We start from the raw sequence: 20895 nt of genomic DNA on the forward strand, positions 1-20895 counted from the left end.
AAGAATACATTATTAATATCTTAAATCAACATGTTAATTTAAATGAAAAGAAGAAATTTTGTGTAACCTTATAAAGAGAAAAAAAACTTCATATATGAGCAAAATACAAACTCAAAATTTAAATCCTAACAGTACTTCTATTGTTCACACCTAATATTCATTTTTACTTCTTCTTTTTCTCTATCCATATATACACTTTATTCCAAATCACATAAAATTCCGATTCTTCTTGGTTATTTAACCATCTTGTCATCATATCCATTTCAGCGCAGTCAAATATTTTCTTAATAACCTCTTCCTCTTTGGGAATACCTTCCCCTTTCCAATTTTGTGCATATACTATCCTGGCCGCTGTCGTTATATGAATGACTAGATGTAAAATATCTTTCTTATATTTCTGTTTAGCTATACCCAATAAATAAAATTCCGGAGTTTTTTCTATCTCTTGCATTACTATTTCTTTTATTATTCTTTCTATAATTTTCCAGTATATCCTAACTATTGTTGTTTATATTTTGTATTAAGCTTCTCTACTCCCCAAATAAATGGGACAGGCCATAATTTTAGAATTCCAGGAAATCCTAGAAGTCGTTAAAATATTATTTGATATTTCCCCCCCTCATAGTTCAGTCATTTATCTTTATTTGCCAGTAATATTTTCAAAGCATATTTTAAGACTGAGAATATGGTTAGCCATCCTGCAGGTATTTGCTTTGTAGTTTCAACAGCTACATTTTATATTGTGGTTATATCTTAGTTACCTGTATGGTTTGAAATTAAAAGAAATCGTTGTTTTCTGCTCTTTGAAACTAAGCAGAGGGTCTGTTTGTTTCCCACAGGGTTATTTTTCTTTCCTTGTGCCGTGCTCCTTAATGGATCATCTTTATCTCTTGCCTGATGAACAACTGATTAATGAAGTTGAAAGTGCTGGCTTAGACGGTAATAGAGATGGAGGTTACTATTTGTCTGACAGTGTTATTTTCAGTTCTGCTAATGGTTTCAGCATCTATTTACTATTGTGATTTTCAAAATTATAACACGAGTTTAGCTTTGCAGAAGGGGGAAAAAACGCAAGCCAAGTCTCTCCTCATTCTCATTTCATGAGAAGATTTTCCATTTTCCATGTTCATTTTTATGCTGTTTGTTACTCTTGTTCTAACAAAAAGAAGACTGAATAAGATGTAATCTAGAGCTCAGAAAAAAATTACTTTAAAATGATAACTGGATAATATCTCTTCAAAATCTTTCTTTCAAAACTCTAAATCAGGGGTGTCAATTTCATTGTGGGCCGCATCAGGGCTGTGTTTGATCTTGAGGGGGGGACAGAGTGGGGGTGGCTAGTTTGATGTCACTTGTGTCAGGGGGGCCTCTGGTGGCCCAAGCGCTCAGCCGGAGAATATGAGTTCCTGAGCTCCCTTTTTGTCTGCGACAGCCTCCTGAAACCCCATGCCAGCAAATTTATTTATTTATTTATTGCTTTTATATGCCGCTCACTCCAAACGGACTCTGAGCGGCTAACAGGTATAAATACAATATAAGTTTTAAAAAACAATTAAAAACATCACTAAAATCACGTGTATTATAAAACCATACTTGCAACAATCAGTTTTAATTCCAGGCCTGCTGGAAAAGCCAGGTTTTAACAGCTTTCCGGAAAACCAGTCGGGAGGAGATTCTGCCGCACGAATCCCAGTGACCGGTTAGGTCCCACAGAGTTGGCCTTCTCCGGGTCCCGTCGAATAAACAATGTCATTTGGCGGGACCCAGGAGAAGAGCCTTCTCTGTGGCGGCCCCGACCCTCTGGAACCAGCTCCCCCCAGATATCAGAGTTGCCCCCACCCTCCTTGCCTTTCACAAGCTCCTTAAAACCCACCTCTGTCATCAGGCATGGGGGAATTGAAATTTTTTCCCTTCCCCCTAGGCTTATAGAATTTATACATGGTATGCTTGTTTGTATGATTGGTCTCTTAAATTGGGGTTTTTTAGATTACTTTTTAATATTAGATTTGTTACATTGTTTTCTTTATTGTTGTTAACCGCCCCGAGTCTTCGGAGAGGGGCGGCATACAAATCTAATAAATAAATAAATAATGCGAATCTCTGGGGGCAGTTGATTCCACAGGGCCGGAGCAGCCACAGAGAAGGCTCTTCCCCAAGGTCCCGCCAACCGACATTGTTTGGCGGACGGGACCTGAAGAAGGCTGACTCTGGGCCCTTATTGGCCGCAATGAGGGAGGAGGGAGGAGGCGGTTATGTAAATAGTCTGGCCCTGAGCCATTTAGAGCTTTAAAGGTGATAACCAACACCTTGAATTGTGCTTGGAGACCGACTGGCAACCAATGCAAATAATGGACCTCTGTTTCTGCTGGCAGAGTCACTGCAGGATGGTTTCCAAGGTGGCCCTATGGGCCAAATCTAAGCACTTTGACATCCCTGCTCTAAATAAAAATATTTTTCCAGGAATAGCAAAGATGATCCCTGTACTTCACAAGCAATAGAACTGTTATTTATCTTGCCTTCCTGCAGATAGTCCTCGTCTTACAACCACGATTGGGTCCAGAATTTTGATTGGAAGTCATTGTGATTGTTAAGCGGATAGCCAGATTTCATTTAACAACCTTGTTCCTAATTTAACAACTGCCACGAATCACTTAAGAAATGTGGCAAGAAAGATTGTAAAATGGGAAAAATTCACTTAACAAATTCTTACTTACCAACAGAAATTTCAACTGTCTCAATTGTGGTCGTAAGTCAAGGAATATATCTAATCTTTATTATAAAGGATGTTTTTTTCCCCAGACAGCCATCCTTCAGATTTATTATTTTTTATTTGCTTGGTTTTTGTTCTTGCGTTTTCCTCTGCAAAGCAAAATTATTTTATTAATTAATTAATTAGATTAGATTAGATTAGATTAGATTTGTATGCCGCCCCTCTCCGTAGACTCGGGGTGGCTCACAACAGAGTAAAACAGTTCATAACAAATCTAATAATTTACAAGTTAAAATATTTTTAAAAACCCATTATTAAGCAGACATACGTACAAACATACCATACATAAATTGTATAGGCACGGGGGAGATATCTCAGTTCCCCCATGCCTGACGGCAAAATTTTATATATATTTATTTATCCTGATGAACTTCTTTCAGATTTGACCCCTTTTAGGTTTGTTCTTTATACTTTACAAGAGAATGTGGACACTATACTTGATACTCTACTTCTCCTGTTTGTCCAGACAAGGAACCTAGAGGGGAGATGTTGTTGGAATAGCTATCTTTCATTGTCTTCCAATATTTATGTAATGTTTCCCTTTCCAATGTTTCTGAATTTCCGCTTGTTTTGGAGATACTTTTTGCCTCATCCTGCTGTCACAATCATCTGTTTTTGACAATTGTTTAATTTAAACCAGATAGATAAAACTTTTACAATCAGACCTAGTTTCTTCTCTCTGTTTTCAAGAGATACTGTGCCTGAGCATTTAGAAGCAGTTACTTCGAATCTGCTTGAAAATGGATAATTGCAAGACTGAGTTGATATATGCAAAATGTACTGACTCTTACATCATACACCATAGACCAGTGATGGTGAACCTGTGGCATGGGTGCCACAGGTGGCATGCGGAGCCATATTTGCTGGCACGCGAGCTGTTGCCCTAGCTCAGCTCCAACATGCATGTGTGTGCCGGCCAGCTGGTGTTTGGCTTGCACAGAGGCTCGGGGAGGGCGTTTTGGCTTCCAGAGCGCCTCCAGGGGGTGGGAGAGGTTGTTTTTCCCCTCCCCTAGCTCCAGGCAAGTCTTTGGAGCCTGGGGAAGGCAAAACACGACCCTACTGTTGGGAAACAGGCCGTTTCCGGCCTCCAGAAGGGTGGGGGAAGCTGTTTTCGCCCCTCCCCAGGCATTGTATTATAGGTGCTGGCACTCGTCCATGTGCGATAGTGTGTGCCCACGCTCTTTTGGCACCCGAGGAGAAAAAGGTTAGCCATCACTGCCATAGATTAACCTCAGTATTTTATGTCTGTTTAGAATATACTAGAAAAAAAGCTGCTGTCCTTTTTGTAAATTCTGAACATCCTCTCCTTGTTGCAGAATCTGATTTTTCTCAAGATCTTCTGAGTCTTCTTCAGTGCCTTCGGTTAATTGGAGAATCTGTTTCTGTGGAAATGGCACTCACAATGGAAATGGCATGCTTCCGTCTCCAGTCTCCCGAGAGAGCTGCTGAACAGATCCTTAAAGACCTGATTGCTAATGACACGTAAGCCTGGATTTTGAGCCGCATGTGCATATAAAGATTGATTTGCTGATGTCCCTCGCAGCATTGAAATGATTAGATGCATTTACACATCTCTTGAGGGTATTTATTTTGAACATGACCGCCAATGGCTTAATTATGTTAGTTTGGATTGATGAAATCCATTCCGAGTATTCAGAAACTTGACCTTGACCAGAATGCCATGGAGGCTATTGATCAGTCTGATTGTACAAGTCATGCAATACCATTCTCCCAACAATTCTTTAGCTGCTGGTTTTTTTCCAGGATGAACTCAAAATGTTGATTATGGTCTACATATCTCTGCATAAATTAGAACTTTTCTATTTTAAACATCCAAAATGAATCAAGACTTTTTGGAGATACCATCTTTTGGTTTGCTACTCTTAGAGGTACGTTTATGGGGAAGCCAGAGGCGATCTTGGAGGCTATTCCTAGAAATGCTTAAGACATATCTGGCTTAGTATTTTATTATTTATTATTTCTCTCAAACAAGTTCACTATTGAAACAAAGTAGTGTTTTTATATTTATTTGAATCCTGTTGTATTTTTAGTTATAGTTTGAAAGTTTAGTTTGCATTTAAAGAAGTCTTCAATACTCTGGCAGTGCAGGATGTAGTAATTCTCCCAAGTCTTAGAATAAGGAATAATAATTATTAAATTTATATGGTGTCTGATGTCCATCAACCTGGGGGACAAAGGCAGTTTTTGAGTGGTCAAGTTAGCTGAACTTCCTGATTTTTTTAGAGGGACACAGTAATATAACAATAGCATTCTAAGGATATGATCCCTCCTTTCTACCGCCAGGTAGGCTACACTCTACATTCATACTATCCCCATCCCACCCAACCCACTCATTCATATAAAAATTACACCACCCATTCCAATCATCCATCCTTAAAAAAAACCCCTATAAATTAGTTAAAATTAATTCTCTAGGAAAATTAATAGCAACCCTTAATAATTAATATATATAATATAAAAACTCCTTATAAAATATAGAATGTAAATGTAATACAGTAAAAGATGGAAAATACAATTAATATTATATAAAGATATAAAACTAGTACTATGCATTTATAAATATTAATTATTATGAATAAATACAGAAAATAGTCGGCAATTCATTAAATAAGCAACAAAAGAATGCCAAGTTCTAAATTGGCTAAGTTCTAAAATTGTCCAATGGGAATGTCCAAAACTCCGGTCAAGCACTTTGATATTAGCCGCTGCCGCCAGCCAGGATTCCCCTTTTCTTTCCATACTCTTGCTGGTTACCTTGGTCACCCTCCATTGACCACTGTTCTCACCAGTTAGCATTTCCAGTCCTCCGTGTTCCCAATAGTATCTAAAGCCTCCACGCAACCGCAGCATACTCTGTTGGTATTCATTCTCATCCTTCCTCTCCTTGGCAGCCAGCTCAGTTTCTCCATGTAGCCCATCCATAGCACAAATGTATGGAAAAAAAATGAATGGCTTGTGAGAAGTGGGAAGAGAGAAAATTTTGATTGGATGGGATTAATAAATTTTCAAACAGAAAGAAGCAATAAGTTTACAATTGGAAATAAATACAGTAGTACCTCTAGATACGAGCTGCTCCACATGCGAGTATTCCAAGTTACGAGCCACGACCAGAGTGAAATTTTTGTTCCAGACCCGAGCCCAAATTCGGGATACGAGCTGAGCTTCCACTAGGTGGCGCAAGAATCCTTGCTTCTGGTTATCTCCGTGGGGAAAAACAGTCTAAAGCCATTTGTTCCAGATACGAGTTGATCGACATATGAGCTCCGTTCTGGAACGAATTAAACTCGTATCTAGAGGTACTACTGTATATTAATTGATATATAGATGTAGTGGAATGATGTTTGCAAAGACAGAAAAATATGAGGAGAGATAATGAAGAACATTTCTCCTCCTGCCTTTAATTTCTGTGACTTACTATTTCTTACTCTTTCTTCACTTTTGTTATGTTGGTTGTCTTGAAAGGGAATAGTATAATTGACATGTATTTAAACTTTTATTATGTTTAAGGATACGAATGCAAGAAACCCCAAGAAGCAAACTATTCCATTCCACCATTAAACCTTGCTGAAATCCCTCAAGTGACTTGAAATTTCATAGAGCAGTGATGATGAACCTATGGGATGGGTGCCGTTCACTAGCTCAGCTCCAATGTGCATATGTGTGCCGGCCAGCTGATTTTTGGCTCGCACAGAGGCTCTGGGAGGGTGTTTTTGGCTTCCAGAGAGCCTCTGGGGGGATGGGGAAGAGCATTTTTAACCCCCCCTGGCTCCAGGGAAGCCTTTGGAGCCTAGGTAGGGCGAAACACAAGCCTACAGGCCCACCAGAAGTTGGGAAATAAGCTGTTTCCATCCTCCAGAGGGACTTCTCTGGGGTGGGGAAAGCTTTTTTCGCCCTCCCCAGGCATTGGATTATGGGTGTGGGCACTTGCACATGCGCGATAGCGTATGCACCCACTCTTTCGGCACCCAAGGGAAAAAAAGGTTCGCCATCACTGGCATGGAGAAATTTTAGCCATTTTGCTGCTGAATTTCAATGCCATGAATGAGAGGCTTGGAAGATGTAATAGGTATGAAATGAAGGGATAAGTGGTACAGTTTATGGCTTCATTGCAACTAGCTATTCGTCATTATGCTTATTTACATCTTCCTAACATGTTAGGAAGATGGCAGAAGGACAAGGGGGGACATGATCGAAACATTTAAATATGTTAAAGGTTCAGGAGGGAAGTGTTTTTAATGGGAAAGTGAACACAAGAACAAGGGGACACAATCTGAAGTTAGTTGGGGGAAAGATCAAAAGCAACGTGAGAAAATATTATTTTACTGAAAGAGTAGTAGATGCTTGGAACAAACTTCCAGCAGACGTGGTTGGTAAATCCACAGTAACTGAATTTGAACATGCCTGGGATAAACATATATCCATCCTAAGGTAAAAACAGGAAATAGTATAAGGGCAGACTAGATGGACCGTGAGGTCTTTTTCTGCCATCAGTCTTCTATGTTTCTATGTTTCTTTCCCAGGCAGTTTTGTTCCTTTTCATTAAGAAATTACAGAATGAATGATGAATGATTACAGAAACTCCTATCACTAACCTACTACTGCATCTTTGGTTCACTTTCAATTACTGGTTATTTTCTAGTTGTGAAGGCAGACTACAAAGAAGGAATGTATATTTCAAAATGTGCAGCCAATGAAATGAACATCTTATTGGGCTTTTTCCCTTCAGAAAGCAGGGGCAATCTTCCAGTTTTAATGTTTCACTTCTCTAGGCCAGTGATTTTCAACCTTTTTTGAGCTGCGACACATTTTTTACATATACAAAATCATGGGGCACATTGAGCGGGGGGGCTAAAAAAAAGTTTGTACAAAAAATTATATATCTCTCTCTCCCTCCCTTTTGCTCTATTTCCCTCTTTCTCTTCCTTACTCCCTCCATCCCTCTTTCTTTCTCCCTTCCTTCCTCTCTTTTTTGCTTTTTCTATCTCTCCCTCCTTCCCTGCCTCTCTTTCTCTCTCTCTCTTGCTTTCTCTCTCTCTCGCATTCTTTCTCTCTCTTTCTCTTTCTCGCTTTCTTTCTCTCTCTCTCTTGCTTTCTCTCTCTCTCTTGCTGAGCTTCGCGGCACACTGGTTGAAAAACACTGCTCTAGGCCTTAATTTGTTCTTGCCAAACAATGGAAAGATTTGAGTTTTGCTTTTAGAAAAAGTTTGGAAATTTGCCTTAGGCTCACCTGTTTGATCAGACAATTGAATCACTAGGTTTCTAGGAGAATAGTATGGCATTTTGTTTTGCGTTATAACCATGTATTAAATGTGTAGTCTCCCTCAAGCAAAGAATCTGCAGCATAGATTTACAATTGAACTATAGGGGTGTTGACTATACAGTGGTACCTCGAGATAAGAGTTTAATTCGTTCCGGACCTGCGCTCTTAAGTCGAGCAGCTCTTATCTCGAACGACTTTTCCCCATAGGAATTAATGTAAATAATTTTAATTGGTTCCAGCCCTCAAAAAACTCACAAAGTTAGTCTAAATTATGCAAAAAGACATGTTTTTAATGAAGAAATGTACATGTACATATACATATAAATGAATAATGAAGTTTCTTTCACTTAACTTGTAAACTTTCTTAAACTTTTAAATTTACATATGTTCAACTTCTCTGCCACCCAATCCTGTAGGACAGAGGTCCCCAACCCTTTTTGCACCAGGGACCGGCTTTAAGCGATCAAGAGAGGAATGGGTGAATGAATGGACAGAGGGTGGGAAGGAAGGAAGGAAAGAGGGAAGGGACAGGAACAGAGGAAGGAAGCAAGGAAACTTATGAAATGGGAGAGTAAGAGAGGAATGAGTGAAGGGAGGGAGGGAAGAAGGTGGGAAGGAGAAAGAAAAGAAGAAATAGAGGAAGGGAAGGTAAAAGAGAGAAAGAAAAAGAGCAAGCAAGCAAGCAAGAAAGAAAGAAAGAAAGAAAGAAAGGGGGAAGGGACAGGAACAGAGGAAGGAAGCAAGGAAACTTATGAAAGGGGAGAGTAAGAGAGGAATGAGTGAAGGGAGGGAGGGAGGGAGGGAAGAAGGTGGGAAGGAGAAAGAAAAGAAGAAATAGAGGAAGGGAAGGTAAAAGAGAGAAAGAAAAAGAGCAAGAAAAAGAAAGCAATAATAATAATAATAATAATAATAATAATAATAATAATAATAATTCCCAGAATTCCTCCACCAATCATGCTACTTTAGGAATGGGAATTGAAGTCTATAAGCCTTAATCTTGCCAGGTTTGAAGACCCTTGCACTTCTAACGCTTAACTCAGGGATCTTCAAACTTGACGGTTTTAAGATTAGTGGACTTCAACCCTCAGAATTCCAAAACAAGGATTCTGGCGCCACCTAGTGGACGCTCGGCTCGTATCCCGAATTTGAGCTCGTAACTTGAACAGAAATGTCTCTTCCTTCCTAGCTCGTATCTGGAAATGCTCGCATGTAGAGCAGCTCGTATCTTGAGGTACCACTGTACTGTATTTTCTTGAAAAACTAAAGGAAAAATCCGAAAAGAGGGTAAATTTGGAATAGGTTCATAAGGATAAACATTGTTTTAGGTTTATAACTGCTTTACAAAGGAACATTCAAGAGCAAAACCATGAAAATAAATAAATAAATCTAAAGGACACTTTTCTGAAGTTAAGGACTGTCCTTTATAATAAAGGACACATGGTCCCTGTAACTATATGTCCTGTGTGAAAGTAATAATCTGCACTTGACAATGTTTTGACAATCACTACAGAACTAATTAGTTTCAAAACAATGTGTTAAGTATCAACCCATGAGATATCAAGGTTAAGAATCATTGTAGAAATAGTAATATGCCACAAAATCACTTCACTTTCATAATCTATAATCTCTCAATTCACCCTAATTAAATTTTGTTTATTTTTTGTAGAGAAAATATGATGGAAGATATTCACAACAAACTACAAGAAATAAAAAATCCAATTAATGCTATTGGGATGCTTATCCGGGAAATGGACTATGAAACAGATGTTGAGATGGATAGAGGATTCAATCCTGGTAAGAGGAGAACAATATAATCCTCTCCTTCCCGCCGCAACATTTGGATTAAGTAGAAGTAACTTAAGTTAATACATATTTTTTGCCTGTTTCTGCAGTTCAGCCCATAAATGTACGCATGCATCTGTCACAACTTTATGGCAGTAGCACAACAGTAAATATGGTATGTCGGTGTGTGTACAAGATGTCCATGACACGCTTTTTAATTTGCCGGGACCTGTTGATTTTACAGCAGCTCTTACTTCGGCTTGGAGATGCTGTGAGTATATCCTCAAACAGTAAAATCCTTCTGCATCCTAAAACGAGGAGGACACCCAAGTTGCGAACCCTCTCTGAGGGGGTCAATAATCTTCCCCCCCCCCCCCAGGGTAATGGACGGACAGATGGAATTGTCCTTGGGAGGCAAGACCCACAGCCACTCCGTCTTGTTCCACACTTCTTCTTCTCCTTCTCCTTCCTATTATTATTATTATTATTATTATTATTATTATTATTATTATTATTAATTAGATTTGTATGTAGCCCCTCTCCGCAGAGTCGGGCCGGCTCAACGATTATGTGTGATCATTGTCTCATTTTCAGGGTTATCAAATTAACTACAGTTTAATGTTTATTGACTGTTTCAGATACTTTTGGGAGGAGATCAGCTATTCCACACTCAGCAGAACTTACTGCATCGTATATCTACTTTGTTACAATCTTATTATGTGATAAGGTGGGCAAATCAGCGATTGGCATCAGATGTTCCTGTTGATGAACTGTAAGTGTTTCATGTTTAGTGTATATATAGGTATATAATAAAGTATATAAAACATTTAATTGTTCTGCTTTGTACAGTGATCCCTCGAGTTTCGCGATCTCGATCTTCGCGAAACGCTATATCGTGATTTTTTAAAAAAAAATAATTAAAAAAACCCCCACTTCCGGGTTTGGCTTCGGGAGTCAGCTGGGAAGCGGCGCGGCTGTTTTAAAAGGTCGCAGCCGGCCTGGGGGGCTTCCCAACACCCCCCCGAACCCCCAACCTGGGTCTTCCCGGCCGCCCACGCAAAGGGGAAACCCCGGCTCCTCGCTGATGCCCGCCACTCGCCCGCCCGCCAGCAAGAGGGGGAAGACCCAGGGAAGGTTCCTTCGGCCGCCCAGCAGCTGATCTGCTCGGTAGCGCAGCAGCAGCGAGGAGCCGAATCGGGGTTTCCCCTTTGCGTGGGCGGCGGGGAACGCAAATTCCACCATCTACGCATGCGCGGCCATAGAAAAAAGGGCACGCATGCGCAGATGGTGTTTTTACTTGCACAACCCTACATCGCGAAAAATCGATTATCGCGAGGGGTCTTGGAACGGAACCCTCGCGATAATAGAGGGATCACTGTATATAAAATAGGCATTTTTATTTTTTATTTTATTTTGCACTGCAAGCAATTTATCCATAGTCTGCTTCTCACCTATCAGAGTTTCCTTTTACTGCTGCTGATCTCTTCATAATTTCCTTATTATATCATCCATCCATCTACCCGTTTCATTTTCTTAGGAATTTTCTTAGTCAACCCAACAATTTAAAATTACTTAAATAAACTTCAAATCTTTCCAACTCCTTTGCTCTTATTTTCCTCTTTCACAAATCATCTTTATTTATCTTTTACTAACTAACATATATATATACGTACATGTATTAGAAATTGGAATTTTAATTGGAAGCTAAATGTAAGATTTACTACTATAATATATGATATAAATGGTAATAATAAGGATACTGTTTGAGAAATATAATATTAATGTAAAGAATTTCATGTATTATTATGTATAACACTACCACTTTTTCTTTCTTTTTTTTTTTAAAATAAATTTATTAAATATATACAATAAAAACCAAATACAGAAAGACAAAAGAGATATGCATATTGTACATTTTTTACACTCTACTTATGTAGTAATTCAAACTTCTTGATTTTGTATCCTTTTCCCTTACCCTTTTTCTCTTTCTGTTCATACTCCCCCCCCTTTTTTTGTATTCATAAATAAATTATATATTTTTTAAAAATTACATTTCCATGGGATTTTGTGAGGAGATGGTTTTGTGAGGAGATGGAGATGATGGTTTGTTATTTAAACAGCGTAAAGATGAGTTATGTTATCCTGAATGTAATTTTCATGTATTTCAGTATATAAAATTCTCAAATTGATAAGAATAAAGGTCCATCCATATTTGAAACAGCAAGACTTCATAAAGTCTTCATCGTATATTAAGCTTCTATTTTTAAATATTGATAGAAGTCTTCCTGTTAACTTACTTGTTCTAAAGTTATTATTTTAAGACTTTCTTCATCCTAGTTACTGTTACAATATAGAGTTAGAATTGTATAAAAAATTTCATTGTTAAATGAAAGTAATGATCTTTTTGTAGGGAATCAAACCTACAGCATCTTTCGGTATTAAAGCTAACGGATTCCACAACAATAACACCACTGAAGCTGGGTAAGAAATGCTTATAGGTATTAATTTACCATATTTCATAGTCACCTGTCTCCCTCAAAGAGGGGTTTGGGCAGTGTACAATATAATCAATAAAATTAACATTGAAAACAGAATGAATGTAAGATTAAAATGTTTTAATGTAAAAATCCCCACATAAATTTCAAAAGGCATTTGCCTTTGTTTTAGTATCTAAGTGTTAATTTTGTATTTATTTTCAAATGCTAACATTAATAATAAATATTTTCCAGTTGATCTATGTTATTAGAAACATAGAAGACTGACGGCAGAAAAAGACCTCATGGTCCATCTAGTCTGCCCTTATACTATTTCCTGTATTTTATCTTACAATGGATATATGTTTATCCCAGGCATGTTTAAATTCGGTTACTGTGGATTTACCAACCACGTCTGCTGGAAGTTTGTTCCAAGGATCTACTACTCTTTCAGTAAAATAATATTTTCTCATGTTGCCTTTGATCTTTCCCCCAACTAACTTCAGATTGTGTCCCCTTGTTCTTGTGTTCACTTTCCTGTTAAAAACACTTCCCTCCTGAACCCTATTTAACCCTTTAACATATTTAAATATTTCGATCATGTCCCCCCTTTTCCTCCTGTCTTCCAGACCAGTGTTTCCCAACCTTTTTTGAGCCGCGGCACATTATTCATATTTTCAAAATCCTGGGGAACACTGAAGGGGGGGGCGGGGGGGGCGGGCTAAAGAAAAGTTTGGACAAAAAAACCCTCTCTCTTCCTCCCTTTCGCTCTATTTCTCCCTCTTTCTTTCTTTTCCTTCCTTCCCTTCTTTCTCTCTCTCCATCCCTCTTTCTTTCTTCCTTCCTCTCTTTTTTGCTCTCTTTCTCTCTCCCTCCTTCCCTTCCTCTATGTCTTTCTCTCTCCCTTGCTCTCTCTCTCTCTCTCTGTCTCTCTTGCTATCTCTTTCTTGCTTTTTTCTCTCTCTCTTGCTCTCTCTCTCTTTCACTGTCTTGCTATATGTCTCTTTCTTTCTCTTTGCCTCTCTTGCTATCTCTCTTTCTTTCTCTCTCTTTCTCTCTCTGTCTCTCTTGCTATGTCTCTCTTTCTTTCTTTCTCTCTCTCTCTGTGCCTCTCTTGCTAAGTCTCTCTTTTTCTCTTGCTATGTCTCTCTTTCTTTTTCTCTCTCTCTGCCTCTCTTGCTATGTCTCTCTTTCTCTATCTCTCTTGCTCTGCCTCTCTTTCTTGCTCTGTCTCTCTTTCTCTGCCTCTCTTGCTATGTCTCTCTTTCTCTCTCTCTGCCTCTTATATGTCTCTCTTTCTTTCTTTCTCTCTCTCTCTCTCAGCTGACTGCAAGCGGGAGCCCTGACGGCGGCAGCTGGACGTGCTGCTGGACACCGTATATGCCAGGCCCGCAGCGCTAGCATGTACGACGTCTAGCAGCACGTCCAACCGCCACCGTCAGGGCTCCCGCTTGCAGTCAGCTGAGAGAGAGAGAGAGCGCTCCCTCTCACCGCCGCCATCTCCCCGCGACTGCCTGTGGCCGCTGCGGGCCCCCCCCCACTCCCATCGCCAGTGCCCTCCCGCCGGGCCACAAAGGACACTTGCCGTCGACGCCAGAGGAGCTCCAGCTGGGCGGGGCGCTGCCGGTACTTCCGTCCTGGGGCTCCCGCTCGCAGCTGTCAACCGGCTCCTGCTCGATGCCGCGCTCTCCTGCTGGGCCCCAAAGAAGGAAGGCGGGAAAAAGGCGCGAAGAATGGAGCTCTCCTTCTTCCTGCCTTTCTTCTTTGGGGCCCAGCAGGAGAGCGCCGAAAACCGCAGCATCGAGCAGGAGCCGGGGGACAGCTGCGAGCGGGAGCCCCAGGACGGAAGTACCGGCAGCGCCCCGCCCAGGTGCTGCGGCACATCGGTTGGGAAACACTGTTCCAGACTATACAGATTGAGTTCATTAAGTCTTTCCTGATACGTTTTATACTTAAGACCTTCCACCATTCTTGTAGCCCGTCTTTGGACCCGTTCAATTTTGTCAATATCTTTTTGTAGGTGAGGTCTCCAGAACTGAACACAGTACTCCAAATGTGGTCTCACCAGCGCTCTATATAAGTGGATCACAATCTCCCTCTTCCTGCTTGTTATACCTCTAGCTATGCAGCCAAGCATCCTACTTGCCTTTCCTACCGCCCGACCACACTGCTCACCCATTTTGAGACTGTCAGAAATCACTACACCTAAATCCTTCTCTTCTGAAGTTTTTGCTAACACAGAACTGCCAATGCAATACTCAGATTGAGGATTCCTTTTCCCCAAGTGCATTATTTTACATTTGGAAACATTAAACTGCAGTTTCCATTGCTTTGACCATTTATCTAGTAACGCTAAATCATTTACCATATTACAGACCCCTCCAGGAATATCAACCCTATTGCACACTTTAGAGTCATCGGCAAATAGGCAAACCTTCCCTACCAAACCTTCCCCTATGTCACTCACAAACATATTAAAAAGAATAGGACCCAGAACAGACCCTTGTGGCACACCGCTTGTAACCTGTCTCTGCTCAGAATACTCGCCATTAACAATAACTCTCTGATGTCTATGCTTCAGCCAGCTTGAAATCCACTGAACTATCCAGGGATTAAGTCCAATCTTCACTAATTTATCTATCAGCTCTTTATGTGGAACCGCATCAAAGGCTTTGCTGAAGTCCAGATAGGCAATATCCACGGCACCACCTTGATCCAACACCTTTGTGACATAGTCAAAGAACTCAATGAGATTAGTCTGACACGATTTGCCTTCAGTAAAGCCATGCTGATTTGGGTCCAATAAGTTATTGTTTTTTAGATGCTGATTTATCCTCTTTTTGAGTAGAGTCTCCATCATTTTAACTACAACTGATGTCAAGCTAACTGGCCTGTAGTTACCAGCTTCTTCTCTACTGCCCTTCTTGTGGATAGGCACAACACTGGCCATTCTCCAATCCTCAGGAACATCTCCTGTTAACAGGGATTATTAGATTGCTTAATCAGATACATTAAGAAATCATTGTTAAAACTGATGAGATCCTTTAAACTTTATTAAACAATGTTTATTTTTACTATGGACTTCTTGTCTTGCATCGCATTCTGCATGTATGTCTTGTGTTTCTAGGGCACTCTCCCCTTTCTGGTGTTTTTATACTTCTCATACATTTCTTTTTATTATTATTATTATTATTATTTTTATTTTATTAATTTTGAGAAATATAATATAAAACTCACACACAACATAGAACAAGTGCTCCGTGATCGGTGCCCTTCACCAGACAACATTCACACCCCACCACCAGATTGGGAGTGTTTCTTATACAGTGCAACCTCGACATACGAGCAGCTCTACTTACGAGCTACTCGAGATAAGAGCTGGGAGGGGAGCGACATTTTTGTTCGCCTCCCGAGCTCACATTCGGGATACGAGCGCCAAGGAGCTGTCTCCTGAAGCCGAACGCTAACTTCCGCGTTCGGCTTCAGGAAACAGCTGCGAAGCGGCGCGCGTGTTTTAAAAGGTTGCAGCTGGCCTGGGGGGCTCGGGGGGGTGCTGGCAAGCCCCCGAGCCCCCCAGGCCGGCTGCGACGTTTTAAAACACCCGCGCCGCTTCGCAGCTGTCTCCTGAAGCCGAACGCTAACTTCCGCGTTCGGCGGCAGCGGGGTTTTTTGTTGTTGCACGGATTAATTGACTTTACATTGTTTCCTATGGGAAACAATGTTTCGTCATACGAGCGTTCCGACTTACGAGCCTCCTTCCGGAACCAATTAGTCTCGTAAGTCGGGGTTCTACTGTATACACCATTTTAATTCAAGAGCAATACCTCTATTTACATATTACAAAGTGATTCCAATTTATTCCTTATAGTTTGGTCTCGGATTCTACTAACCATATATTGTCTTACCTTGTCCCATCGTCCCATCAGTTGTCGCAAATCAGTTTCATTAACTGAATTCATCCTTTTATCCATAATCTCAAATTGAAATGTAAATGTTTCCAAATGTAAAATAATGCACTTGGGGGAAAGGAATCCTCAATCTGAGTATTGTATTGGCAGTTCTGTGTTAGCAAATACTTCAGAATAAAAGGATTTAGGGGTAGTGATTTCTGACAGTCTCAAAATGGGTGAACAGTGCAATCAGGCAGTAGGGAAAGCAAGTAGGATGCTTGGCTGCATAGCTAGAGGTATAACAAGCAGGAAGAGGGAGATCATGATCCCGCTATATAGAATGCTGGTGAGACCACATTTGGAATACTGTGTTCAGTTCTGGAGACCTCACCTACAAAAAGATATTGACAAAATTGAACAGGTCCAAAGACGGGCTATAAGAATGGTGGAAGGTCTTAAGTATAAAACGTATCAGGAAAGACTTAATGAACTCAATCTGTATAGTCTGGAGGACAGAAGGAAAAGGGGGGACATGATCGAAACATTTAAATATGTTAAAGGGTTAAATAAGTTCCAGGAGGGAAGTGTTTTTAATAGGAAAGTGAACACAAGAACAAGGGGACACAATCTGAGGTTAGTTGGGGGTAAGATCAAAAGCAACATGAGAAAATATTATTTTACTGAAAGAGTAGTGGATCCTTGGAACAAACTTCCAGCAGACGTGGTAGATAAATCCACAGTAACTGAATTTAAACATGCCTGGGATAAACATATATCCATCCTAAGATAAAATACAGAAAATAGTATAAGGGCAGACTAGATGGACCATGGGGTCTTTTTCTGCCGTCAGACTTCTATGTTTCTATGAATATGATCCACCATGTACCGGTACCAATTTTGCATTCTCCATTTTATCACGTCCTTCCAACCCAATGCTATTACCCTTCCGAGACATTTCTGTGGTCATGCTAAGCAATGCACCCATTTGTGTGCCTGTGCACACACTACATCACTTCCTGTCTCCTGGCCTCCCCCAGCTCCTGCCTGGCTTGCGCTGGACTTCCCAAGGCATTCCCTGGCTTCTCCCACCCCACTTGCGACATCCCCCACAATCCTTGCCTGGGACTTACACTGCTTTCTGCTTAATTAGCCACATGTCTTAAAGTTGTGATGACAACTGAGATTGCTGAGATTGTTATTGTTGCAGTTATATGGTTATGCTTAGCAACAGCAGCAACAGGTTCGAATTGCTCTCATAACCCAAGGATTATCTGTATCTTAAAGCAGAGTTTCCCAATCTTTCTGGGTTGGCGGAAGGGAGAAAGGAGATGGTTTTGTGGAAGAGGCAGACATGTGCCTACATGCAAACACCCATTGCTTGTGCAAGTAGGGCCGCAAGTCCCCATAAAAATGCTCACACGAGTGGGACCACAAGTGCCTACTCCAGTGGGGCCACAAGTGGCCCTGATCCTTGAGGTGACACTCGCTCAAGTGAAGGCAGCGAGTAACTGCACGAATGAGACCCCAATCACCCATGCCATTTGAACAACATTTGTGCAAGCGGGGCCATGAGAGACCGTTCGAATGGAGCTGTGCGCATGGCCTGGTGGCCATTAGGCTCATGGCCCAGTTGTGGGCCACAGCCACATGTTGGGGGCCCTATCTTTTTAAAAAAATATTATTATTATTATTATTATTATTATTATTATTATTATTATTATTACAGTGATCCCTCGATTATCGCGAGGGTTCCGTTCCAAGACCCCTCGCGATAATTGATTTTTCGCGATGTAGGGTTGCGGAAGTAAAAACACCATCTGCGCATGCGCGCCCTTTTTTTTCATGGCCGCGCATGCGCAGATGGTGGAGTTTGCGTGGGCAGCGGGGAAGACCCAGGGAAGGTTCCTTCGGCCGCCCAGCAGCTGATCTGCTCGGCAGCACGGTAGCAGCGAGGAGCCGAATCAGGGTTTCCCCTTTGCGTGGGCGGCGGGGAAACCCCGATCTTTGTCTGCTCGCTGCTGCGGCCGCCCAGCAGCTGATCTGCTCGGCAGCGCGGTAGCAGCGAGGAGCCGAATCGGGGTTTCCCCTTTGCGTGGGCGGCGGGGAAACCCCGATCTTCGTCTGCTCGCTGCTGCTGCGGCCGCCCAGCAGCTGATCTGCTCGGTAGCGCAGCAGCAGCGAGCAGACAAAGATCGGGGTTTCCCCGCCGCCCACGCAAAGGGGAAACCCCGATTCGGCTCCTCGCTGCTACCGCGCTGCCGAGCAGATCAGCTGCTGGGCGGCCGAAGGAACCTTCCCTGGATCTTCCTCGCTGATGCCCCCGCTTGCCCGCCCGCCCGCCAGCAAGAGGGGGAGAGATAGTGAAAGAGAGAGAAGGAAAGAAAGAGATGAGAGAGGGAGGAAGAAAGTGTGAGAGAGGAAGAAGCAAGATAGAGAAAGAGAGAGAGAAAGGAAGATGAGAAAGGAAGGAAGAGAGTGACGTCATCGGGTGGGAAAAATCGCGATATAGCGTTTCGCGAAGAACGAGATCGCGAAAATCGAGGGATCACTGTATTTTATTATGTCAGTACAACACAGCAAACGAGATCACTATGCTGGATTTCGTATTTCATCACCAGTCGGGCGCTTCCCAAGCACCTAGGACTGCGTGATGTAGCGGCAAATTATGTTTGCCGATCCCAGTAAAGCGGCCTTTTGCAATTGACAGATGGAGATTTTGTCAATTCCAATGGTTTTCAAATGTCCGCTGAGATCCTTTGGCACTGCGCCCAGCGTGCCAAGTACCACTGGGACCACTTTCACTGGCTTATGCCAGAGTCGTTGCAGCTCGATTTTTAGATCTTCGTATTTCACTAATTTCTCTAGCTGCTTCTCTTCAATTCTGCTGTCTCCTGGGATTGCAAAGTCGATGATCCATACTTTCTTTTTCTCCACGATCACAATGTCTGATGTGTTATGCTTCAGAATTCGGTCAGTCTGAAGTCGGAAGTCCCACAGTAGTTTTGCTTGCTCATTTTCGACCACTTTTTCGGGCTTATGATCCCACCAATTCTTTGCCACTGGTAAATGGTAGTTCCGGCACAAGTTCCAGTGGAACTTATTATTATTATTATTATTATTATTATTATTATTATTATTATTATTATTATTTAGATTTGTATGCCGCCCCTCTGGGTAGACTCTTGAAATAAATAAAAATCCTTCCCATATGGCTTTATCAAAAATAAAATATAGAATGGAAAAATAATTAATCTGGAAGAGTAATTTTGGCAACTAATAATATAAACTGAAAGTTATTACTCTATTGATTTTTACGATATATTAACATATCTTTTCTAGTGTCAAGCCCTCAAACAATTGTGGAGCTCTTCTTTCAGGAAGGAGCCCGGAAACAAATAATAGCTCAGCTCTTCCAGTCTAATGCAGCCTTGGATGAAACATGTTTGAGTTGGCCTCAAATGTTTTCTGCAATTTCCAGTTACCTGCTGCAGTTTTTGTATCCTTTCAACAGAGAATGAGATATGGTTGATCAAGTTTGGCTATTTATTGTTTTCCTAGTTTCCGTTGCACATTTTTTCTCCTTCCTTTTTGCATTTTAAATAGTACTATTTTATTATTAATATATTTACTCATTTTTTTGAATGAAACAATACTGGAGATACATAGGCTTGCTCTGAATTTATACAGAGGGTCAATGTCTTATATGTCCTATATTCCTTATGTTGCTTTCAGATGGCCAAGTAATCCTAACTTTCTCTTCCCAGAATATTTAATGGGGGCTTGTCAGTATGCTCAGTTGCAGGTGAGATTTCTTATGTGCAATGCCTTTCGAGTATTTTTTAAACAAAACAAGCAACGTAACTGATGTAATTGGTTATTAGTAAAATGCTATATAGATATAATCACTGAAAATGTCTTTATCTTCCTTTCAGCTGATGCCAGTTGTATTTTGCTTGCTGAATCTTGAATTTCAGTTTAGTTAGTTGGTAGCACTGGTAGCACAGTCATGTTTAATTGTATTTTAGTGAGAGATAATTAGTTAAATCCAATAAAAAGTAAGATTAACTTTTCTCTGTCTAATTGCTATATTTGTATATCAGGAATATATTCGTTTGCTGGAACCTTGGTGTCATGTGAATGTGGGATCATGCCGCTTTATGATGGGACATTGCTACCTTGTTACAGGAGAAGAACACAAGGTAAATTTATGTTTTAAAATGTCCTTTCAAAAATACTAAGTTGTATTCAGGTTGGTTTGCAATTAATCATTGCCTTCAAGAAAAGATTCTAAGATATTTTTGAAGGTTTTGATCAATGTCGGTCTATCTAATTTAAAACAAATCATCCAAAAAAGAAAAGGGTTGACTGCATAATTATCAACCTCTTCATATCATCTACATATCCTAATTCTATATCAAAACTATCCTAAAGAGAAGTTTGTTTGCTTTTTAAAAAAAAGGGACTGTACAGGTAGTCCTGGGGTTACGTTGTCCCCGATGTGTGACGTTTTGTCGTTACGACGACCCAGGGACAGCTTCGAAGCCACCGCTGCCGCCGCCGTCTCCATTTGGGCGAAGGGGTCTCCGCGGTGGGCGACAGCTTCGGAGACCCCCTCGCACGAATGGAGGCGGCGGTGTCTTTAAGGGACCAACAGCCTGTCCTTCTCGGCTCTGCATTGCCGCCTCCGTTCGGGCAAGG

The 20895-nt window shown here is 41.1% G+C and overlaps 1 protein-coding gene across 1 annotated transcript in view; it reads left to right on the top strand.

Moving 5' to 3' along the window:
- Positions 1–20895, top strand: part of NUP160 (nucleoporin 160) — a 62094-nt gene that overhangs the window by 23653 nt on the left and 17546 nt on the right. Inside the window, exons 14-22 of the mRNA XM_070727804.1 lie at positions 840–939; positions 4087–4252; positions 9718–9845; positions 9944–10104; positions 10472–10605; positions 12244–12314; positions 19537–19693; positions 19930–19999; positions 20298–20396. Coding sequence (XP_070583905.1) covers positions 840–939; positions 4087–4252; positions 9718–9845; positions 9944–10104; positions 10472–10605; positions 12244–12314; positions 19537–19693; positions 19930–19999; positions 20298–20396 — 1086 coding nt within the window. The remainder of the gene's footprint in view (positions 1–839; positions 940–4086; positions 4253–9717; positions 9846–9943; positions 10105–10471; positions 10606–12243; positions 12315–19536; positions 19694–19929; positions 20000–20297; positions 20397–20895) is intronic.

Source organism: Erythrolamprus reginae, chromosome 1 (genome assembly GCF_031021105.1).
Source record: "Erythrolamprus reginae isolate rEryReg1 chromosome 1, rEryReg1.hap1, whole genome shotgun sequence".
NCBI classification, from domain to species: domain Eukaryota; kingdom Metazoa; phylum Chordata; class Lepidosauria; order Squamata; family Dipsadidae; genus Erythrolamprus; species Erythrolamprus reginae.